The sequence below is a fragment of the Pelophylax lessonae genome (assembly GCF_965119305.1).
Source record: "Pelophylax lessonae genome assembly, chromosome: 5".
NCBI lineage: Eukaryota > Metazoa > Chordata > Amphibia > Anura > Ranidae > Pelophylax > Pelophylax lessonae.
In genome coordinates this window covers 548,323,176-548,348,745 of record NC_138772.1, presented here as the reverse complement: position 1 = coordinate 548,348,745, position 25,570 = coordinate 548,323,176, and the positions used below count along the sequence as shown (strand labels likewise).

Here is a 25,570-nt window from a genome sequence, read left to right as displayed (position 1 = left end):
TCTGTAGGGCGATAATTTTCATTTCCATCAAACGATGTGCCATCCTTTACTTCCTAACACATTACCCAGTCCATACCAGTATAGATCCTAACACATTACCCAGTCCATACCAGTATAGATCCCAACACATTACCCAGTCCATACCAGTATAGATATCCAGCATGAGATTTTTCCCCATTGAGATCTGATGTGTTTTCAAAGTGTTCCTTTCATTTTTTTTTGAGCAGTGTATTTACCTAAAATAAAGGTGACGTGTTCAATACTTATTTTACCCGCTGTGTGTGTACATATATATATATCTATGATAAAACTCAAGTTTAATCTGTTTGAATTTTACCCTCCTTGGTTTCTTCCTCCCCCCCCCCCCCCCATCGACATTTTAATAACCTTTAGGTTAAACCTTTTACATTTTCATTACAAACTTATTTTAGTCCCAGTGATGTCTTTACTGGGTTTCTTTGCTCCTCTATGCAATGCAGGCATATCAAGGCTGGTGGAATGGGGCCGGCAGGGTGCTCTACATTGCATCCCAAAACCACCACAACACCCTGCCTCAGTACTCCTCTCAAGAGCCCTCAGCCCTGATACAAGCAGTAGGAGGGGTTATGCAATTATCAAAATACCTCAATGAGTGAGTGTCAACCTGGGGAGGTAGGTGTTCCTAGGTAGGCCTCAATGGGTAGGTGTCAGTCTGGGGAAGTAGGTGTTCCTAGGTAGGCCTCAATGGGTAGGTGTCAGTCTGGGGAAGTAGGTGTTCCGAGGGGGCCTCAATGGGTAGGTGTCAGCCTGGAGAGAGGTAGGTGTTCCTAGGCAGGCCTCAATGGATAGGGGTCAGTCTGGGGAGGTAGGTGTTCCTAGGCAGGCCTCAATGGGTAGGTGTCAGTGTGGGGAGGTAGGTTTTCCAAAGCAGGCCTCAATGGGTAGGTGTCAGCCTGGAGAGGTAGGTGTTCCTAGGCAGGCCTCAATGAATAGGTGTCAGTCTGGAAAGGTAGGTGTTCCTAGGCAGGCCTCAATGGGTAGGTGTCAGCCTGGAAAGGTAGGTGTTCCTAGGCAGGCCTCAATGGATAGGTGTCAGTCTGGGGACTGGGAGGTAGGTGTTCCTAGGCTTTGAGTAGCTCACAGTGTGCAGTGAAATCAGGGGAAGCCATATCAGTCAAGGAGAGGAGCCGGTGTAACTGTGGAAGGCTAAAGGGAAGGCCAGCGATTTAACATAAGTGGAACCCTCACAATCGGGTCTCCAGCCATCCTCTCACCTCTTTGATTTTGATAAAGAAGTAATCTATAAAATCACGGGGAGCTGTCAGGTTCACGGAGCGCCGGTGCTGCTCGATGTACTTCTGGACGAAGGCTTTGAGCTCAGAACTTTCCTTGAAGAATTTCTGCTTCAGAATCGGCACATTGAGGAGGACGGGGAATGTGTTTCCCAGCTGGAAGGACAGAAAAGACATCACAGGGGGTGGAAAAACATGTCTATCCTTCACCCTCCCTACGGCCAAATGATGAATCCTATGTAGGGATATGCTTCACTCACCAGGCTGCTGTGAATGGGCCCTTACCCTATGAGGAGCAGTGCCCTCATAGACACTTTAATAATTAAAGGGGTGTATATGTATATATATATATATATATATATATATATATAGACTGCATAATAAATCATCACCTAGTTAGAGTGCATGTGCAAATGGGGCAAACTGCAATTCTTATTAGGCTATTTCCTTTGCTGGATTAATGTTTTTCAATTATTTCAAACAAAAAAATACTGAAACTGTCCACTAGATGGTGCTATCAAAATGAATTTCCTAGGATATTTAGCAGCACCTACTGGCCAAATGTTATACTTTCCATTGTAAAACAAAGAGAAACGTGAATGTTATTAGGCTATTTTTTGTGCATTCATTCTGTGCTACTGGGGCAAAATACAATTGTTATTAGGCTATTTCCTGTGCTGGATGAATGTTTTTCAATTATTTCCAACAGAAAATACTGAAACTGGCCACTAGGTGGTGCTATCAAAGGAATTTTCTAGGATATTTAGCAGCACTTAGTGGCCAAATGTTAACATTTACGTTTCTCTTTGTTTTACAATGAAAAGTATAACATTTGGCCACTAGGTGCTGCTAAATAGCCTAGGAAATTCCTTTGATAGCAGCATCTAGTGGCCAGTTTCAGTATTTTCTGTTTGAAATAATTGAAAAACATTCATCCAGCACAGGAAAATTGTATTTTGCCCCATTATATTTGTGCTAATGGGGCATATTGTGCCCCATTAGCACAGAACGAATGCACAAAAAGTAGCTTAATAACATTCACATTTCTCTTTGTTTTACAATGGAAAGTATATTAGGCTATTTTTGTGCATTCATTCTGTGCTAATGGGGCACAATATGCCCCATTAGCATTAATATAATGAGGCAAAAATTTCCTGTGCTGGATGAATGTTTTTCAATTATTTGAAACCGCAAATACTGAAATTGGCCACTGGATGGTGCTATCAAAGGAATTTCCTAGGCTATTTAGCAGTACCTAGTGGCCAAATGTTATACTTTCCATTGTAAACCAATAAGTAACGTGAATGTTATTAGGTTATTTTTTGTGCATTCATTGTGCTAATGGGGCAAAATACAATTTTTATTAGGCTATTTCCTGTGCTGGATGAATGTTTTTCAATTATTTCAAACAGAAAATACTAAAACTGGCCCCTAGATGGTGCTATCAAAGGAATTTTCTAGGATATTTAGCAGCACTTAGTGGCCAAATGTTAACATTCACGTTTCTCTTTGTTTTACAAAAATATAATGGGGCAAAAATTTCCTGTGCTGGAATGAATGCTTTTCAATTATTTGAAACAGCAAATACTGAAATTGGCCACTAGATGGTGCTATCAAATGAATTTTCTAGGCTATTTAGCAGTACCTAGTGGCCAAATGTTATACTTTCCATTGTAAAACAAAGAGAAACGTGAATGTTTTTAGGCTATTTTTTTGTGCATTCGTTCTGTGCTACTGGGGCAAAATACAATTTTTATTAGGCTATTTCCTGTGCTGGATGAATGTTTTTCAATTATTTCAAACAGAAAATACTGAAATTGATCACCAGATGGCGCTGTCAAAGGAATTTCCGATTATATTTAGCAGCACCTAGTGGCCAAATGTTAACATTTACGTTTCGCTTTGTTTTACAATGGAAAAGTATAACATTTGGCCACTAGGTGCTGCTAAATACCCTAGGAAATTCCTTTGATAGCACCATCTAGTGGCCAGTTTCAGTATTTTTTGTTTGAAATAATTGAAAAACATTCATCCAGCACAGGAAGTAGCCTAATAACAATCATATTTTGCCCCGTTAGCACAGAACGAATTCACAAAAAGTAGCCTAATAACATTCACATTTCTCTTTGTTTTACAATGGAAAGTATATTAGGCTATTTTTTTCTGCATTCATTCTGTGCTAATGGGGCACAATATGCCCCATTAGCACAAATATAATGGGGCAAAAATTTCCTGTGCTGGATGAATGTTTTTCAATTATTTCAAACCGCAAATACTGAAATTGGCCACTAGATGGTGCTATCAAAAGGAGGATATTTGACAGCACCTAGTGGCCAAATGTTATACTTTCCATTGTAAAACAATAAGAAACGTGAATGTTATTAGGTTTTTTTTTTGTGCATTCGTTCTGTGCTAATGGGACAAAATACGATTGTTATTAGGCTATTTCCTGTGCTGGATGAATGTTTTTCAAATATTTCAAACAGAAAATACTAAAACTGGCCACTAGACGGTGCTATCAAAGGAATTTCCTAGGATATTTAGCAGCACTTAGTGGCCAAATGTTAACATTCACGTTTCTCTTTGTTTTACAATGGAAAGTATAACATTTGGCCACTAGGTGCTGCTAAATATCCTAGGAAATTCCTTTGATAGCTCCACCTAGTGGCCAGTTTCAGTATTTTCTGCTTGAAATAATTGAAAAACATTCATCCAGCACAGGAAAATCGTATTTTGCCCCATTAGCACAGAACGAATGCACAAAAAGTAGCCTAATAACATTCACATTTCTCTTTGTTTTACAATGGAAAGTATATTAGGCTATTTTTTGTGCATTCATTCTGTGCTAATGGGGCACAATATGCCCCATTAGCACTAATATAATGGGGCAAAAATATCCTGTGCTGGATGAATGTTTTTCAATTATTTGAAACAGAAAATACTGAAATTGGCCACCAGATGGTGCTATCAAAGGAATTTCCTAAGATATTTAGCAGCAATTCTGACACTTCGCTCCTACATGTAAAAATCTGTTTTGTTTTTGCTTTTTGCTAGAAAATTACTTAGAACCCTCAAACATTATATATTTTTTAGCAGAGGCCCTATAAAATAAAATGGCAGTTGTTGCAAATTTTTATGTGACATGGTGTTTGCAAGCGGGTTTTCAAAAGCAATTTATTTTTGGAAGAAAAACACTTTCATGAATTAAAAAAAAAAACCGTAAAATTAGCCCAATTTTCTTTGTATAATGTGAAAGATGGTGTTATGCCGAGTAGATAGATACCTAACATGTCACGCTTTAAAATTGCGTCTGCCCGTGGAATGGCAGCAATTTACTCGGCATAACACCATCTTTCACATTATACAAAAAAAATTGGGCTCATTTTACTGTTTTTTTTTTTTTTTTTAATTCATGAAAGTGTTTTTCTTCCAAAAAATGCTTTTGAAAACCCGCTTTGCAAATACCATGTGACGTAAAAATTTGCAACAACGGCCATTTTATTCTATAGGGCCTCTGCTAAAAAATATATAATGTTTGGGGGTTCGAAGTAATTTTCTAGCAAAAACAAAAAAAAAAAGCAGATTTTTACATGAAGGAGCGAAGTGTCAGAATTGGCCCGGAGAGGAAGTGGTTAATGAATGGGATTTTGGATGCTTTCCCCCTCTGGTTTGGCACTGGTGGACAGGGCCGCTGAAAGGGGGAGGACCACCAGTCCTCCTGTAGGGGGGGCCGGGCGCGCAGGGGGGCCCCAACAGCACAGGGAGGCCCCAACAGCACAGGGAATCTGTGAGGTTGGGCAGAGGGGCAGTTACAGAAGGAAGCCCTGTGCGGCTCTCTGCAGCAGCTGAAAGTCTCCCCCCCCCCTCTCCTGCCAGCTTTCAGCTGCTGCAGGGAGAGACACAAACACAGGGCATCGTTCCTGTAATTGCTTCTTCGACACCGATAACCCTCCCTGTTTTGCCTGCTTCTGATACCCCCACCCCCCTCCCTGTGTGCCCCTCTTTTACTGTGACGCCCCCCCCCCCCTCCCAGGCTTCCCTGCACCGTAAAAAAAAATAACATTGTACAAAAATAAATAAATAATTAAACATTGTAATAAATAATTTTAAAGAATTGTAAAATAACTGTAAACATTTTTAACATTTTTTTAAAACAAAAGTAATTTTTTTTAATGTAAAAAACAATAAAAAAGCTCTAATTCACACAGGGTCTCTGTTATGTTTGTGTCAGCTAATAATGCTTTTAGTGTGTATTTTATTTTTTAGTGTATTTTTTATTATTTTTATATTTTTTTTATTTTTTTAGCGTATTAGTGAAAATATTGTCTTACTATATTGGGGGGGGGGGGGGCTGCCAGGTTGGCTGTGATTGGCTGTGTGTTGGCTGTGATTTCTTACAGCACCTGCTGGTGGAGAGTGTATATGCTGAATATTAGGTTGTCAGGCAGCGCTCGATGCGCTTCGTACAAATAGCGTACCTCGTGCAGCGGAGAGTGAGTGTTGTATATGAACTTTCTGGTGGTGATGATCAGTTCCTGTAACTTCGGGTCCTGGTAGTCGAAGTATTCCCCCAGCAGAGCATAGCTGGTGATATTCCCCACCGCGCAGCCCAGCACATTGAGAGCGTTGAATGGCTTTCCTAAGAAGGCGGAAAGTATAATAATGTAGATGTAAATCCAACCAATAAAAGCTGTGACAGGGTATTGTCGTTTCAAAGATCATTTTTAATCTGCAGCTTTCTGCCATAGATGCCCTGGTTCAGGAACTTCCTGTTACAGGGTGACAACGCTGTCACTGTCTAACAATTGTGATCCTGCATTGTCACCCTGTCACAAGGGCTTAAAGTGGAGACTACTAGTGTACGTTTCAGCATATATTTCGCAGGCAGGGTCCACAGTTGTCACTTGTCAGGAAACTGGACCCCCTGGCTATATTTTTGGCTTTTTTTTTTTTTTTTAGTACCTCCCCTTCCAGAAATCTTCAGGTTGGTCCTGTGATGTTGCACTAGGGTTGCCACTTCCTCCCTTTAAACCAGGACACACATTAATTACACAGGTTCTGGGGCTAATTTATCGCAGATGAGGCACTAAGGGAGTAATTACCACCTTAATCACCCACAGAACCCATGTAATTAATATGTGTTTGGGTTTAAAGGGAGGAGGTGGCAACCCTACCTGGAGAAGCTGCAAAGAAAAGGAGGACAGCGCAATATAGGGTTGCCACCTCATCCCTTTAAACCAGGATACATAATAATTACACCGGTTCTGTGGCTGATTGGTGCCTTATATTAGCCTCAGAACCGGTGTAATTAATATATGTTCAGTTTTAACCACTTCAGACCTGGAAGGTTTTACCCTTTAATGACCAGGCCATTTATTCTTCCGTTCATTGACAGACACAGTAGGGTTGCCACCTCAACCCTTTAACCGGTTGCCGAATGCCACAAGTAAATATACTGCGGCGGTCAGCCCCGGTACGTCACTAGCCTGTCACTTGCTTGTGAGCCAATAGCGGGCGAGCGCGCGCCCGCGGAGGCGCGCTCCCGCCCCGGCTCGTTCCCTGGGACGTTCCCGATGTCCGCCAGTCACTCGCGATCGTCCGCCGTGAAGGGAGAAAGGCAGGCAGCTAATGTAAACAAGCCGCCTGTCATTCTCCCCTGTGTATGAATCGTGATCATACGGTTCTACTATGTAGGACCGTTGATCACTGTTCTTACACTAGTAGCCATGTCCAATCACAGTAAGAAGCACGCCCCTAGGGACACACTTAACCCCTCCTTCCCCAATACAGTTACCCCTTCCCTGCCAGTGTCATTTTGCAGTAACAGTGCATATGTATAGCACTGATTACTGCAGTAATGTCACTGGTAACCCCAAAAGTGTCAAAATGTCAGTCAAGGGTCCGATCTGTCCGCCGCAATGTCGCAGTACTGCATAAAAAAAAAAAATCGCAGATCGCCGCCATTACGTGTTAAAAAAAAAACCCACGAAAAAGGACAAAAATCTTTCCCTTAGTTAGTAAACGCAATAACTTTTGCGCAAACCAATCAAAATACGCTTTTTGCAATTTTTTTTTTTTACCAAACATAGGTAGCATAAAACAAATTGGCCTAAAATGTTAAAAAAATTTAGATTTTTTAATTTTTTTTGGCGAATTTCATATAAAAAAATGTGAAAAATATTGTTATTTTTGCAAAATTGATGCTCTTTTTTTGTTTATAGCGCAAAAAGTAAAAATCTCACAGGTGATCAAATACCACCAAAAGAAAGCTCTGTTTGTGGGAAAAAAAGGACGTCAAATTAGTTTAGGTACATTGTCGCACGACCGCGCAATTGTCCGTTAAAGTCACGCAGTGCCGAATCGCAAAATAGGCCCTGGTCAGGAAGGGGGTAAAATCTTCCGGGGCTTAAGTGGTTAAACCAGTACACATATTGATTACACCGGTTCTGAGGGTGATATAATTGCACATAAGACACCAATCAGCCACAGAACCTGTGTAAACTAGTGCGCTGTGGGAAACCCTGCAAATCCCACCTCGGGTTCACGCATCGCACCCGACTCGCAGGCAGTTCACACTGCCATATGTCAAGCACTTCAATTTTTTGAATTATTAATTTTATTTTTTTATTTTTACACTGTTACTTACATTGTTTGTTTTTTTTTATCACAGTTATTACAAAAAATTTAAACCTCCTCGTGACAGCAATAATGTGACCCCAAATCCCTCCTTTGCAGTTGAAAGCATTCAAAACGCCAAGATCGGCGTTTTTTAATACCTTTGATTTTCAAAAACAATGGCGCTGTTAGGATGCCGGTAAGCTGGAAGTGACGTCATATCCTCGCTTCCAGTTTACCATAATGTAAACCCGATCAAAGCCAATCCCGGCTTTCTTTGGGTCTCCGGCCAGCCGGTGGATATTCGAGTGGGACAGGAGAGCCTAAGCGCCGGTTCACACTACCGCGACGCTACTTTAGGTGGCGACCTCGGAGGGGCCGCCACGGACTTCATAACATTGAAGTCTATGGCGGTCGCCTCCTGGTCGCCCCAAAGAAGCTCCGGACCCTTTTTCTAGGTCGGAGCGACTTGTGTCGCTCCTATTAGAATGGGTCCGTAGCTTCCCTATGGGAGGCGACCTGCGGCGACCTGTGAGGCGACCAGGTCGCCTCACAGGTCGCCCTAGTGTGAACCGGCACTAAAAGAGCCGAGTAAGGGAGTGGGGGAGGGGGGTGGTGATTAGCCACTCCGGTTGTTATTACAAGAAAGTTGACCACCGGCTCTAAAAAAACGGTACCGGGATGATGCCTGCCGCTGCATATCATCCCGCTACAACCACTTGAAGCAGAATGACGTACGGGTAGGTGATTTGGCGGCAAGTAGTTAAACCGGCTTCCCATCCTGTGACCAGGGATAGTCACGGACCAAGGCTGCAGCGCATATTTTCCGAAGTACAAACCTTAGTGAAGGACACGAGGTACATTTCAAATTAAAACCATCAAAAAAAAAAAAAAAAAAAACCTCTGTCTACTCTCTGGCCTAGTTCTACAAATACAAACTAGTTTAAAATAAGGTCCCCCATAGATCCCCCTTTACAGCAGGCCAGGGTGCCCCATATATCCCCCTTTAGACCATGGTTACCATGGATCCCTCTTTAGAGCAAGGACCCCCATATATCCCCCTTTAGAGCAGGCCAGGGTATGCAATAGATCCCCCATATATCCCTCTTTAGACCAGGACAGGGTATGCCATAGATACCCCTTTAGAGCTGGGTCCCCCATATATCCCCCTTTAGACCATGGTTACCATGGATCCCTCTTTAGAGCAAGGACCCCCATATATCCCCCTTTAAAGCAGGCCAGGGTATGCCATAGATCCCCCTTTAGAGCAGGTCAGGGTCCCCATAGATCCCCCCTTTAGAGCAGGGTCCCCATAGATCCCCTTTAGAGCAAGTCAGGGTGCCCATAGATTCTCCTTTTGAGCAGGGTCCCCCATATATCCCCCTTTAGAGCAGTCCAGGGTCCCCATAGATCCCCCTTTAGAGCAGGCCCCCCCATATATCCCCATTTAGAGCAGGCCAGGGTCCCCATAGATCCCCCTTTAGAGCAGGCTCTCCATATATCCCCCTTTAGAGCAGGCCCCCCCCATATATCCCCCTTTAGAGCAAACCAGGTTCCCCATAGATCCCCCTTTAGAGCTTTAGAGCAGAGTCCCCCATAAATTCCCCTTTTAGAGCAGGCCAGGGTATGCCATAGATACCCCTTTAGTGCAGGGTCCCTATAGATCCCCCTTTAGAGAAGGGTCCCCATAGATCCCGCTTTAGAGCAGTGTCCCCCATAAATTCCCCTTTTAGAGCAGGCCAGGGTATGCCATAGATACCCCTTTAGAGCAGGGTCCCCATAGATCCTCCTTTAGAGCAGGCCAGGGTGCCCATAGAGTCCCCTTTAGAGCAGGGTCCACCAATCCATATATCCCCCTTTAGAGCAGGCCAGGGTATGCCATAGATCCCCATTTACAGCAGGGTCCCCATAGATTCCCCTTTACAGAAGGGTCCCCCATGGATCCCCCTTTACAAAAGGGTCCCCATAGATTCTATGGGGGATCTATGGGGGCCCTTATTTAAAACGTATTTGTACTTGAAGGACTAGGCCAGCGAGTATACAGAGTTTTTTTTCATTATAGTGTAAAAAAACAAACAAACCCCCAGTTGTTAAATACTGCCAAAACAAGCTGCACCTCAAAGAAATGGTATACAATCCATTGGGGTACACTGATTTATAACAGAGTAATTGTCAGTCAAACTATCACAGTGCTGAAAAGTAGCCCGGACAGGAAGGGGTATTACAGGCTGCCACTGATGTGGTGATTGGGCGATCAAACGTTATGTAAAGCTGGAGGTGTGATGACTTTCGGCAATCACCGTATAACAGTCAGAATATCAATGAATCACCTCCTGTCTTGGAAACGGCTTCTATGAGATTCTGGGATTCCTCCAGCACTCGCTTCTCCATCGATTTCTTCCCCATCCCGAAATTGCGCAGCGACGTTAAGGTGAATCTGCGCAGCTGACGCCATCGTTCACCTTCAATGCTGGGAAAACCTGCAGAGAGGAGACAGGCGGGCCGTAATCACGACAGCGACAAGAACCGAAAAAGACCTCTGCATGACTCCTAATATGGGGGGGGGGGGGGGGGGTTAAGGAAAGGGGTAAAATCCAGAAAGAAATTGGGTGTGTATACATCTGCATCTACAAAACCTGCATAGAAAAAATACAATCATTATACAAATATGGGACAGCAAACATAAAAATGGGAGTCCCAGGAAGAGTCATTTGCAGCCACTAAATCAACTCTCGCATTTCCCTTTACCAACTTGAAGATCAGGCTTTTTCTGACATTTGTTGTTTACAAGTAAAAATCAGTATTTTTTTTGCTAGAAAACTACCTCCAAACATATATATATATATATATACACATATACAGTACAGACCAAGAGTCAAAGAGTTTTCTTTATTTTTATAATTTTAGAGTCACACTTCAAGAGGAAGTCACCTGAAATGGTTTTCACTTCCCAGGTGTGCCCTGTCAGGTATAATAAGTGTGATTTCTTGCCTTATAAATGGGGTTGGGACCATCAGTTGTGTTGTGCAGAAGTCAGGTGGATACACAGCTGATAGTCCTACTCAATAGACTGTAAAGCCCCGTACACACGTACCGATTGTCGGCCGTAAATATTCGGCCGCCGACCGATCGGCCGATTGTCGGCTTGTTAGTATGATGCTTCCGACAGCCGACAGCGCATTTTCGGCCGAACAGAATCTGTTGTGCAGACTTTAAAATATTTGTTGGCCGACACCAGAACGCCCGATTGTTCGCCAGTCAGTACAGATTTCGGCCGACAGACAGCAGATTAGCAAGACTGGGCATGCTCAGAGAAGAAAAAAAGACAAGGAAAGTTAACCATCACATGACATCACTTCTGCAGTCGGCTGTTGTTGGCCGACAAAATTCGTGTGCAGTCTTTTGCAGTTTTCAACGGACACGACAGCCAGTGCTGTATCTTGGCCTAGGCCAACACTTTGTAGGGGGGGCAGCAAAAAATTTAGACTTGTGTTTGCTGCCACTGATTATTTCACTTATTTGTATAATGACTATGGACTTTCTATTTATTATACAAATACGTGACATAATCCTAGGATTACAATTAGTAGCAGCAAACACCAAGAAGTCAAAATATCTTAAAAGAACTGATGGGGCAGCACTGATATGATGCACTGATGGGCACTGATAAGCTATGATTTGCTGCTCTGATGGCCACTAATGAGTTGCCAATGGTGGGTACTGATAAACTGCACTGATGAGGCTGCACCGATGGGCACAAGGTGGCACTGATGAGCTTCACTGATGGGGCTGGACTGATATCGTGCCCTGATGGGCACTGATATGTTGCACTGATGGGCACTAATAGGCTGCACTAATGGACACTGATGAGGTGGCACTGATAAACTGTACTGATGGGCACTGATATGTTGCACTGATGGGCACTAATAGGCTGCACTAATGGACACTGATGAGGTGGCACTGATAAACTGTACTGATGGGCACTGATATGATGCACTAATAGACTGTACTGGTGGCCACTGATGGAGCTGTGCTGATGGCCACCGATGAAGCTGTACTGATATTCTGTACTGATATTCTGTACTGATGAGGCTGCACTAATGGGCACTGATAAGGCGGCACTGATGGGCTCTGATAGACCGTGGTTGTGGTCTGTGGTTTACAGATGAGAGGGCGGGTCATAAACAGTAAGAAGTGTGGCCTTTACAGGAAGGGGTGGGCCATATTTCATTTAGGGGGTGCACAAGTTTCGTCAGGCCTAGGGCAGCACAAAACCTAAATACACCACTGACGACAGCCCTGGACAAAAGACGGCCGATCGTTCGGCCGACGATCAGTACGTGTGTACGGGGCTTTAGAATTTGTATTCTGGCAAGAAAAAAGCAGCTAAGTACAGGAAAACGAGTGGCCATCATTACTTCAAGAAATGAAGGTCAGTCAGTCCGAAAAATTGGGAAAACTTTGAAAGTGCAGTCACGAAAACCATCAAGCGCTACAAAGAAACTGGCTGACATGCGGAGCGCCCCAGGAAAGGAAGAAGAGTCACCTCTGCTGCGGAGGATAAAGCCCCGTACGCACGATCAGATTATCGAACAATCTGTTGTCCGTTTTTTGTGGCATGCTAGTCTGATGTGGAAAGTGAAGAGGTTATTTTCATACGAATTTTCCCATACGACAGAATTCTACTTCAGAAGTGATGTCATGTGTTGGATTGCTTTGTTTGTGTTCTTTCGTCTCTGAGCATGCCTAGTCTTGCTCTTAAGAATTTTATCCGTCAAAATCGGTACTGAGACGAAAATCGGTCGTTGTATTACGGACGACAAAAATTTTATAGCCTGCACATCAGGATTTTGTCAGCCGAAAAGTCGGAGTCGGCTGTCGAAAGCACCATACTAACAATCCGAAAATCGACAGATCGGTCGTCGGACGAATTTTCCCTACAGATTTTCTTAACGTGTGTACAGGCCTTTTGTTCATCCGAGTCACCAGCCTCAGAAATCGCAGGTTAACAGCAGCTCAGAAAGGCTAGAAAGGCAACAAGCAGAAGAGACTTGTTTGGGCTAAAGAACACAAGGAATGGACATTAGACCGGTGGAAATCTGTGCTTTGGTCTGATGAGTCCAAATTTGAGATCTTTGGTTCCAACCACCGTGTCTTTGTGCGACGCAGAAAAGGTGAACGGATGACTCTACATACCTAGTTCCCACCGCGAAGCATGGAGGAGGAGGTGTGATGGTGTGGGGGTGCTTTGCTGGTGACATTGTTGGGGATTTATTCAAAATTGAAGGCATACTGAACCAGCATGGCTACCACAGCATCTTGCAGCGGCATGCTATTCCATCCGGTTTGCGTTTAGTTGGACCATCGTTTATTTTTCAACAGGACAATGACCCCAAACATACCTCCAGGCTGTGTAAGGGCTATTTGACCAAGAAGGAGAGTGATGGGGTGCTGCGCCAGATGACCTCCACAGTCACCGGACCTGAACCCAATCCAGATGGTTTGGGGTGAGCTGGACCGCAGAGTGAAGGCAAAAGGGCCAACAAGTGCTGAGCATCTCTGGGAACTCCTTCAAGACTGTTGGAAGACCATTTCAGGTGACTCCTCTTGAAGTGTGACTCTACAATTTTCATAGTCATGAAAATAAAGAAAACTGTTTGAATGAGACAAGGTGTGTCCAAACTTTTGGTCTGTACTGTATATACACACAGTATCTCACAAAAGTAAGTACACCCCTCACATTTTTGTAAATATTTTATTCTATCTTTTCATGTGACAACACTGAAGAAATGACACTTTGCTACAATGTAAAGTAGTGAGTGTACAGCTTGTATAACAGTGTAAATTTGCTGTCCCCTCAAAATAACTCAACACACAGCCATTAATGTCTAAACCACTGGCAACAAAAGTGAGTACACCCCTAAGTGTAAGTCCCGGTTCACACTACGGCGACCTGTGAGGCGACCTGGTCGCCTCACAGGTCGCCGTAGGTCGCCTCCCATAGGGAAGCTGCGGACCCGTTCTAATAGGAGCGACACAAGTCGCTCCGACTTAGAAAAAGGGTCCGGTGCTTCTTTGGGGCGACCAGGAGGCGACCGCCATAGACTTCAATGTTATGAAGTCCGTGGCGGCCGCTCCGAGGTCGCGGCGCGCTGCTCGCACCGCGACCTCGGAGGTCGCGGTGCGAAGTAGCGTCGCCCCTATGTGAACGGGGCCAAAATGTCCAAATTGGGCCCAAAGTGTCAATATTTTGTTTAGCCACCAATATTGCTGGTGGATGTTAGAGACCTTGCACTTCTCCACCTTCTGTTTGAGGTTGCCCCACAGGATCTCGATAGGGTTTAGGTCTGGAGATCCACTGCTGATGGCCCCCTGCAGATCATTTTCCCCACTGGCGAATAGGGGCGTGCCCCCACGATCGCTCACATGAAGCGCTGTACAGGTACCGCGATTTGCGAAAACCTGCTGACCTGCCGCCGTGTATCTGCGGTGACTGGTTGGCAAGTGGTTAATGAATTAAAAAAAAAACTAAAGTTAGCCCATTTTTTTGCAGCTAGGGGGCGCGCTCCCGCCCCCACTTGGAAGCGGGGACTCCGTGCGTTCCTGCCCCCGTTCGTCAGCAGGGACTCCGATGCATGGAGCAGGCGGCTCCGATTGCCACCTAACACCCACGAACGCTCCCCGCTGAGAGAGAAGGACGGTCGGATGTTGTAAACACAGCTGACCGTTCTTCTCCCTGGAAAGATCATAGAGCTCCTGTGATCCTTCTATATAGGATCACGGGTCTCTATGATCATTTCACAAGCCACGCCCCCCCCCCCACAGTTAAGCTGGATACACACTATCCAACTTTTGTGGTTAGATTTCCTTCAGATTTACCTTTTTCTATGTAGTGCAAGGGCCGGCCAGATTGCATACAAATTGAAAGTGTTTAGGTCTGACCTCATATTATATGGTTTTGGTAAGTCTAAAGGAAAAAGTCTTCAGAAAATCTTATAGTGTGTATAGCCCATTAGAATCACTCCCCTAGGCTCACATTTAACCCCCTGATCACCCACACTGTTAACCCCTTCCCTGCCAGTGTCATTATTACAGTAACAGTGCATATTTCTTGCACTGACTACTGTAGTAATGTCACTGGTACCCCCAAAAGTGTTAAAATGTCAGTTAGGGGTCCGATCTGTCCGCCGCAATGTTGCAGTCCCGCTAAAAATCGCAGATCGCCGCCATTACTAGTAAAAAAAAAAAAAAAAAAACAATAAAAATGACATAAATCTTTCCCGTAGTTTGTAGACGCGATAACTTTTGTGCAAACCAATCAAAATACACTTATTGCAATTTTTTTTTTTTTTTTTACCAAAAATATGTAGCAGAATACAAATTGGCCTAAAATGTTAAAAAAAATTTGATTTTAATTTTTTTTTTATTGGGAATGTTATATAGCAGAAAGTGAAACATTGTTTTTTTTTTTTTTCTGAATTGTCGCTCTTATTTTGTTTATAGCGCAAAAAAAAAAAAAAATCGCACAGGTGATCAAATACCCCCAAAAGAAAGCTCTATTTGTGGGGAAAAAAGGACACCAATTTTATTTGGGTACAGCGTCGCACGACTGCGCAATTGGCCATTTATAGTAATACAGGACCGAGTCCCTATATCTGTGTTTTATAAAAATAAGCCATTCTTTACAAGTTTTCAGAGCGCCGATCGCCGCTCACGTGGCCCGCCCCCTCTCTCCTCCCCTCCTCATCCAATCCCGGCTGCTGTCAGCGGGGAATCCTCGGCCCCGCCCGCTGCAGGCAGCTGTCAGACAGGGAGAGGAAAGAGTGCATATTTTTAGCACTAATCGTTCCTTTAGTGTCACTGGTCCCCAAAAAAGTGTCAGTGAGTGTCCAATTTGTTTTCTGCAATATTGTAGTCCCTCTATAGGTCAATGATCGCTGCCATTACTAGTAAAAAAAATAAATAAAAAAAATTCCATAAATATATCCCGTAGTTTGTGGAGGCACAAACAAACCAATCAGTGGCAGCTGGTGCATTGGGGGCACAGGGGCGCCCCCCCCCCCATCCTTTCTTTTCGGCCCAATAATCTACATGCAGGGCGCCGGACGCATGGATTCCAATGGTTTTTTTTTTTGAAGCACGTGATAAGAGCCAGAGGCTCTAACAGGCTTCAAAAAAGGGTGGGCTCGGGGCGCAGAGCACTGTGCCCTCAGCCCACCCAGTTGTAATCAATATTCGCTATTGACACTGATGGCAGAAAACAAATGAGGGGGAGACTGATGGTGGGGGAAACTGATGCCAGAGGACAGATGAGGGGGACACCGATGCCAGAGGACAGATGAGGGGGACACTGATGACAGAGGACAGATGAGGGGGACACCGATGCCAGAGGACAGATGAGGGGGACACCGATGACAGAGGACAGATGAGGGGGACACTGATGACAGAGAACAGATGAGGGGGACACCGATGCCAGAGGACAGATGAGGGGGACACCGATGCCAGAGGACAGATGAGGGGGACACCGATGACAGAGGACAGATGAGGGGGACACTGATGACAAAGAACAGATGAGGGGGACACCGATGCCAGAGGACAGATGAGGGGGACACTGATGCCAGAGGACAGATGAGGGGGACACTGATGACAGAGGACAGATGAAGGGGACACTGATGACAGAGGACAGATGAGGGGGACACCGATGACAGAGAACAGATGGGGGGGAACCGATGACCGAGGACATATGAGGGGGACACTGATGCCAGAGGACAGATGAGGGGGACACTCAATATTCGATATTCGCTATTGACACTGATGGCAGAAAACAAATGAGGGGGAGACTGATGGTGGGGGACAGATAAGGAGGAGTCTGATGGTGGGGGAAACTGATGCTAGAGGACAGATGAGGGGGACACCGATGCCAGAGGACAGATGAGGGGGACACTGATGACAGAGGACAGATGAGGGGGACACCGATGCCAGAGGACAGATGAGGGGGACACCGATGACAGAGGACAGATGAGGGGGACACTGATGACAGAGAACAGATGGGGGGGAACCGATGACAGAGAACAGATGGGGGGGAACCGATGACCGAGGACAGATGAGGGGGACACTGATGCCAGAGGACAGATGAGGGGGACACAGGTGCCGGAGGACAGATGAGGGGGACACCAATGCCAGAGGACAGATGAGGGGGACACCGATGCCAGAGGACAGATGAGGGGGACACTGATGACAGAGGACAGATGAGGGGGACACAGATGACAGAGGACAGATGAGGGGGACACCGATGCCAGAGGACAGATGAGGGGGACACCGATGCCCGAGGACAGATGAGGGGGACACTGATGCCAGAGGACAGATGAGGGGGACACTAATGCCAGAGGACAGATGAGGGGGACACTGATGCCAGAGGACAGATGAGGGGGACACTGATGCCAGAGGACAGATGAGGGGGACACCGATGACAGAGGACAGATGAGGGGGACACTGATGATAGAGGACAGATGAGGGGGACACCGATGACAGAGGACAGATGAGGGGACACCAATGCCATAGGACAGATGAGGGGGACACTGATGCCAGAGGAGAGATGAGGAGGACACCGATGACAGAGGACAGGTGAGGGGGTCACCGATGCCAGAGGAGAGATGAGGGGGACACTGATGCCAGAGGACAGATGAGGGGGACTCTGATGACATCGGACAGATGAGGGGGACACAGATGACAGAGGACAGATGAGGGGGACACTGATGACAGAGGACAGATGAGGGGGACACTGATGCCAGAGGACAGATGAGGGGGACACTGATGACAGAGGACAGATGAGGGGGACACCGATGACAGAGGACAGATGAGGGGGACACTGATGACAGAGGACAGATGAGGGGGACACCAATGCCATAGGACAGATGAGGGGGAGACTAATGACAAAAGACAGATGTGGAAGACAGATGAAGTGGACACTGATGGCGGTTGTCCCTGATGAGAGGGGCACTGATGGTGGCGGTGGGGGAAACTGATGGCAGAAGACAGATCAGGGGGAGAATGATGGTGGGGGACACTGAAAGCGGGCATCCCTGATGAGAGGGGGACTGATGGTGGGGGACACTGATGGCAGAAGACAGATAAAGGGGAGAAGGATGGTGGGGGACAGATGGGGGGCATCCCTGATGAAGGGGAGACTGACTGTAGGATGTACGCAGTCCGGTGATTTCTAACAGCAGCCCTGATGACAGATAAGATGTATTTTTGCGTGGTAAGATTATCTCACACACATTTCAGGATCTATTTATAATTTCTTACTGTATCCCTCGGAGTAGACATCGATCACTGGAGCCGGTGGTCGGCCGCTAAACTGCTCCCCGTGATTTATGAGCGCGTCCTTCACCACGTCATAACCGCAGAGGACCACCACAGGCTCGGTGAGCTTCCAGATAGTGAATATCGGACCGTATTGCTTACACAGCTGCAACACAAAAGTGATTACAATGTTTAAAATTGCTTTATACAGAAACATTGACAAGATTTTTTATTGTGAAAGGTGGATGAAAATGGTTCAGCAGGGAAACAGCCGCAGAATCCCAACTCCACCATGGCGCTCCAGAGGCTCAAGGCTGCACATTAACCATTGCAGTATACCTGCCCTCAACATTTCTTTTTTTCCTGGATATCTCTTATCAATAAACTAAACAACCCATTGAATAAACTCTCAGAAGGTGATCGGAGGACATTGTGTTAAATGATGACTCACCACGCTGTCACTAACCAATTGAGCTCCAGAAAGTTTTACCCCCTTCATGACCAGGGCAGTTGTTGCTACTCAGCACTGCGTTACTTTATCCGGCAATTGCGCGGTCATGCAATATTGTAGCCAAATGAAATTTATACGATTTTTTTCACACAAATAGAGCTTTCTTTCGGTGATATTTGATCACCACTGGGTTTTTCCTTTTTTGCAATATAAATGAAAAAAGACCGAAAATTTTGAGAAAAAAAAAAAAGATTTTCTACTTTCTTATAAAGAATAAGTATACAATAACATCATACAACACTGTACGCCAGCGTTTCCCAATTGGTGTTCCGCGGCATTGGGCCACATCCAAGATGGCCACTGCTACCTGCTGTTTCCAGGAGGGACAATTCTGGACTGGGGGCGGGACCAGGCAGCTGTCCGAATAAACTTTTCACATTAACCAGGAAGTGATTGGCTGCTAGAAGGCGGTCCTAGCAACCAATCACCAGCTTGCTAATATGAAAGGTTAACCCGGCAGTTCCCGCGCCCCATCCAGTGCTGCTATGCCTTCAGTTCAGAATTGTCCCGCCGCCTTCTCCTCGCTCTGTGTAAGATAGGAGAGTGCAGGGAGGAAAGGACATGGCTGTGAACTTGTGAAGGATGGGGAGCAGGGTCATTAAAAGGGGGCAGTGCTGTGGGGGGATGTGAAGGGGGCAGTTCTTGGGAGGGGGATTGTGAGGGGGGGCAATGTTGTGGGGGGGGTATGTGAAAGGGGCAGTGCTGTGGGAGGGATGTGAAAGGGGCAGTGCTGTGGGTGATGTGAAAGGGGCAGTGCTGTGGGGAGAAGTGAAGGGGCAGTGCTTGGGAAGGGGGGCCAATGTTGTGGTGGGGGGGTATGTGAAAGGGGCAGTGCTGTGGGGGGATGTGAAAGGGGCAGTGCTGTGGGGGGGTATGTGAAAGGGGCAGTGCTGTGGGGGGATGTGAAAGGGGCAGTGCTGTGGGGGGGATGTGAAAGGGGCAGTGCTGTGCGGGGATGTGAAGGGGGCAGTGCTTGGGAGGGGGTTTGTGAGGGGCGGACAATGTCGTGGGGGGGGGGGTATGTGAAAGGGGCAGTGCTGTGGGGGGGATTGTGAAAGGGGCAGTGCTGTGAGGGGGGGAATGTGAAAGGGGCAGTGCTGTGGGGGGGTGAAAGGTGCAGTGCTGTGGGAGGGGGATGTGAAAGGGGCAGTGCGGTGGGGGGGGTTAAAGGTTAAAGGTGCAGTGCTGTGGGAGGGGGATTAGAAAGGGGCAGTGCTGTGAAGGGGGGGCAGTGTTGTGGGGGATGTAAAGGGGCATTGCTGTGGGGGGATATGAAAGGGGCAGAGCCGTGGGGGGATGTGAAGGGAGGGGGGGGGTGTGGAGGAATCAGTGCTGTGGGGGGGGGATGTGGAGGAGTCAGTGCTGTGGGGGATGTGAAGGGGCAGTGCTGTGTGGGGGGGATGTGAAGGGGGCAGTAATGTGTGGGGGGGATCTGAAGGGGGCAGTGCTGTGGGGGGGGTCTGAAGGGGGCAGTGCTGTGGGGGATGTGAAAGGGGCAGTGCTGTGGGGGGATGTGAAAGGGGCAGTGCTGTGTGGGGGGGATGTGAAGGGAGCAGTGCTGTGTGGGGGGGATGTGAAGGGGGCAGTGCTGTGGGGGGGGGGTCTGAAGGGGGCAGTGCTGTGGGGGGGATGTGAAAGGGGCAGTGCTGTGTGGGGGGGATGTGAAGGGAGCAGTGCTGTGTGGGGGGGATGTGAAGGGGGCAGTGCTGTGGGGGGGGGGTCTGAAGGGGGCAGTGCTGTGGGGGGATGTGAAAGGGGCAGTGCTGTGGGGGGGGGGAAATGTGAAGGGGGCAGTGCTGTGGGGGGGGAAATGTGGAGGGGGCAGTGCTGTGTGGGGGGGATGTGAAGGGGGCAGTGCTGTGGGGGGGGGATGTGGAGGAGTCAGTGCTGTGGGGGGGGGATGTGGAGGAGTCAGTGCTGTGGGGGATGTGAAGGGGCAGTGCTGTGTGGGGGGGATGTGAAGGGGGCAGTGATGTGTGGGGGGGATGAGAAGGGGGCAGTGCTGTGGGGGGGGGGGGGTCTGAAGGGGGCAGTGCTGTTGGGGGCGTCTGAAGGGGGCAGTGCTGTGGGGGATGTGAAAGGGGCAGTGCTGTGGGGGGATGTGAAGGGGGCAGTGCTGTGGGGGGGATGTGAAGGGGGCAGTGCTGTGTGGGGGATGTGAAGGGGGCAGTGCTGTGTGGGGGGGGATGTGAAGGGGGCAGTGCTGTGTGGGGGGGATGTGAAGGGGGCAGTGCTGTGGGGGGGATGTGAAGGGGGCAGTGCTGTGTGGGGGGGATGTGAAGGGGGCAGTGCTGTGGGGGGGATGTGAAGGGGGCAGTGCTGTGGGGGGGGATGTGAAGGGGGCAGTGCTGTGTTGGGGGGATGTGAAGGGGGCAGTGCTGTGTGGGGGATGTGAAGGGGGCAGTGCTGTGGGGGGGGGGGGGGATGTGAAGGGGGCATTGCTGTGGGGGGGGAATGTGAAGGGGGCAGTGCTTACCAGATATAACAAAAGTTTGCCAGCAAAAGATAACATGACACTCTGTTCATCGAAAGGTTTGCGCTGCGCTGCGCCACGCAGCGCTACTCTATGGCACACATTTTTTTGTCGGGGGTTCCAAATTTATGCTATACAATGTCAAAGGGTTCCACTGGAAAAATTTATTGGGAAACCCTGCTGTACGCAAATTAAATTTTAATCATTTTTTTCCAACAAACTGTTTCCTTTTGGTGGTATTTGATAACCACTGTTTTTTTATTTTTATTTTTTTGTGAAATAAACAAAAATAGACCGAAACTTTTGAAAACAAAAAACTATTTTTCCTACTTTGTTATAAAACAAATCCAATTAAAAAAAATCTAATTTCTTCATAAATTCATGCCAAATGTATTCTGCTACATGTCTTTGTTAAAAAAACAAAAAACCCTATAAGTGTATATTAATTGGTTTGTGCGAAAGTTATAGCATCTACAAACTATGATATATATACTGGAATTTACGCATCTATGGCAATATACTGGTAATGGCGAAGATCAGCAACTTATAGTGTGACTGTGATAGTGTGGCAGGAAATCTGGCACTAGCTGACACTGGCTGGGAGGTACACTGACATCAATAGTGACACTAATACAGTGATCAGTGTTAATACTGTACACTGTCACTGTATTAATGACACGGTCTGGGAAGGAGTTAACACTAGGGGCAATCAAAAGGGTTAACAATGTGTAATATATGTGCTGCTTTTACTTAACTACAGTGAGGGGAAAAAAGTATTTGAACCCCTGTTGATTTTGTACGTTTGCCCACTGAAAAAGAAATGATCAGTCTATAATTGTAATGGTTGGTTCATTTTACCAGTGAGAGACAGAATAACAACAAAAATATCAAGAAAAACTTTTCAGAAAAGTTATAAATTAATTAGCATTTAATGAGTGAAATAGGTATATGATCCCCTATCAATCAGCAAGATTTCTGGCTCCCAGGTGTCTTCTATAGAGGTAACAAGCTGAGATTAGGAGCACTTCCTTAAAGGGAGTGCTCCTCATCTCAGCTTGTTGCCTTTATAAAAAGACACCTGTCCTGTCCAAAGAACCAATCAGATTCCAATATCTCCACCATGGCCAAGACCAAAGAACTGTCCAAGGATGTCAGGGACAAGATTGTAGACCTACACGAGGCTGGAATGGGCTACAAAACTATCGCCAATAAGCTTGGCGAGAGGGTGACAACAGTTGGTGCCAGAGGCGTAACTAGAACCTTCAGGGCCCCGATGCAAGAAACCATGAAGGGCCCCCCAGACCCCTGGCTGGGGCCCTTCCCTTCAAGCCCGGGGCTCTTCCCACTAATCCTGGGGCTCTTTAATCTCATTGCATGGCCTTTTATTATGGTCCCGCATCAGGATCCTTTCACAAGTTCTGCAGTGGGCCCCCTTCCTGCAATCTTGGGGCCTCCCCACAGTGGTGAAATGCCAGGGCCCGGTCGCAAGTGTGACCTTTGAGATCCTAGAAGTTCACCCACTGGTTTGCTACCGGGCCCCCTGGAGCATGGGGCCCGGTAGCGATTGCAACCCCTGCAACCCCTGTAGTTACGCCCCTGGTTGGTGCGATTATTCGCAAACGGAAGAAACACAAAGTAACTGTCAATCTTCCTTGGTTTGGGGGTCAATGAAAGATCTCACCTCGTGGAGTTTCAATGATCATGAGAACGGTGAGGAATCAGCCCAGAACTTCATGGGAGAATCTTGTCCAGTGATCTCAAGGCAGCTGGGACCATAGTCACCAAGAAAACAATTGGTAACACACTACGCTGTGAAGGACTGAAATCCTGCAGCGCCCGCAAGTTCCCCCTGCTCAAGAAAGCACATGTACAGGCCCGTCTGAGGTTTGCTAATGAACATCTGAATGATTCAGAGGAGAACTGGGTGAAAGTGTTGTGGGCAGATGAGACCACAAGCTCTTTGGCATCAACTCAACTCGCCGTGTTTAGAGGAGGAGGAATTCTGCCCTATGACCCCAAGAACACCATCCCCACCGTCACACATGGAGGTGGAAACATTATGCTTTTGGGGTGTTTTTCTGCAAAGGGGGCAGGACCACTTCACCGCATCAAAGGGACGATGGAAGGGGCCATGTACAGTAAAATCATGGTTGAGAACCTCCTTACCTCAGCCAGGGCATTGAAAATGAGTAGTGGATGGGTATTGCAGCATGACAATGACCTAAAACACACGGCGAAGGCAACAAAGGAGTGGCTCAAGAAGAAGCAAATTAAGGTCCTGGAGTGAATAAGCCAGTTTCCAGACCTTAATACCATAGAAAATATGTGAAGGGAGCTGAAAGTTCAAGTTACCAAAAGTCAGCTTTGAAACCTTAATGTTTTGGACAGGATCTGTAAGCAGGAGTGGGACAAAATCCCTCCTGAGATGTGTGCAAACCTGGTGGCCAACTACAAGAAACGTCTGACCTCTGTGATTGCCAACAAGGGTTTTGCCACCAACTACTAAGTCATGTTATTTCACTCATTAAAATGCAAATTTATTTATTTATTTTTTTGAAATGCGTTTTTCTGGATATTTTTGTTGTTATTCTGTCTCTCACTGGTAAAATAAACCGACCAATAAAATTATAGACTGAACATTTCTTTGTCGGTGGGCAAATGTACAAAATCAGCAAGGGGTCAAATACTTTTTTCCCTCATTGTATCTGTTCTGAGTTCTGTGTTTTTGTAAAGCCAATCAATTGACTTCTGCCAAAATTATTGGCTGAAACCTGCTGCCAAACCCGTGCTGTGTCCAATCACAGCAGGGGTTGGCAGTGGGCATGAAAGAAAAGCTGTGACGTACATCCGCTTACCATACAACTGCTGTGGGCGAGTGGCAAGCGGTTAAAACTCAGTACATGAATGTACATTTGTTTGAAAACAAACGATTTCTATTCATTGCTATGGGGATTGAGAAGCCTTTACTTACATATCAAAGGCTTCTCATAGACCGTGCTGGTGCAAACATCCCCATTACAACAGTGCGTCAGTAAATTAATAGTTAAAATTATTAGAATTTGTTACAATTTGATTAGTCCATCTACAAACCCAATTCCAAAAAAGTCGGGACACTGTACAAATTGTGAGTAAAAAAGGAATGGACTAATTTACAAATCTCATAAATTTATATTTTATTCACAATATAATATAGATAACATATAAAATGTTGAAAGTGAGACATTTTGAAATGTCATGCCAAATATTGGCTCATTGTGGATTTCATGAAAGCTACACATTCCAAAAAAGTTGGGACAGGTAGTAATAAGAGGCCGGAAAAGTTAAATGTACATATAAGGAACAGCTGGAGGACCAATTTGCAACTTATTAGGTCAATTGGCAACATGATTGGGTATAAAAAGAGCCTCTCAGAGTGGCAGTGTCTCTCAGAAGTCAAGATGGGCAGAGGATCACCAATTCCCCCCAATGCTGCGGCGAAAAATAGTGGAGCAATATCAGAAAGGAGTTTCTCAGAGAAAAATTGCAAAGAGTTTGAAGTTCTCATCATCTACAGTGCATAATATCATCCAAAGATTCAGAGAATCTGGAACAATCTCTGTGCGTAAGGGTCAAGGCCGGAAAACCATACTGGATGGCGGTGATCTTCAGGCCCTTAGACGGCACTGCATCACATACAGGAATGCTACTGTAATGGAAATCAAAACATGGGCTCAGGAATACTTCCAGAAAACATTGTCCGTGAACACAATCCACCGTGCCATTCGCCGTTGCCGTCTAAAACTCTATAGGCCAAAAAAGAAGCCATATCTAAACATGATCCAGAGGCGCAGGCGTTTTCTCTGGGCCAAGGCTCATTTAAAATGGTCTGTGGCAAAGTGGAAAACTGTTCTGTGGTCAGACCAATCAGAATTTGAAGTTCTTTTTGGAAAACTGGGACGCCATGTCATCCGGACTAAAGAGGGCAAGGACAACCCAAGTTGTTATCAGCGCTCAGTTCAGAAGCCTGCATCTCTGATGGTATGGGGTTGCATGAGTGCGTGTGGCATGGGCAGCTTACACATCTGGAAAGGCACCATCAATGCTGAAAGGTATATCCAAGTTCTAGAACAACATATGCTCCCATCCAGACGTCGTCTCTTTCAGGGAAGACCTTGTATTTTCCAACATGACAATGCCAGACCACATACTGCATCAATTACAACACCATGGCTGCGTAGAAGAAGGATCCGGGGACTGCAATGGCCAGCCTGCAGTCCAGACCTTTCACCCATAGAAAACATTTGGCGCATCATAAAGAGGAAGATGCAACAAAGAAAACCTAAGACAGTTGAGCAACTAGAAGCCTTTATTAGACAAGAATGGGACAACGTTCCTATTCCTAAACTTGGCCAACTT

At 46.3% G+C, this 25,570-nt stretch overlaps 1 protein-coding gene across 2 annotated transcripts in view; it reads right to left on the bottom strand.

Moving 5' to 3' along the window:
* The window catches only part of LOC309556117 (cytochrome P450 2C29-like), a 72,092-nt gene that overhangs the window by 23,176 nt on the left and 23,346 nt on the right, over positions 1 to 25,570 (bottom strand). For both annotated transcript variants that reach the window (XM_082258460.1, XM_082258461.1), the window contains 4 exons: positions 18,195 to 18,357; positions 10,217 to 10,366; positions 5,750 to 5,910; positions 1,254 to 1,427 (listed from right to left, as the gene is read on the bottom strand). In XM_082258460.1, coding sequence (XP_082114586.1) covers positions 1,254 to 1,427; positions 5,750 to 5,910; positions 10,217 to 10,366; positions 18,195 to 18,357 — 648 coding nt within the window. The remainder of the gene's footprint in view (positions 1 to 1,253; positions 1,428 to 5,749; positions 5,911 to 10,216; positions 10,367 to 18,194; positions 18,358 to 25,570) is intronic.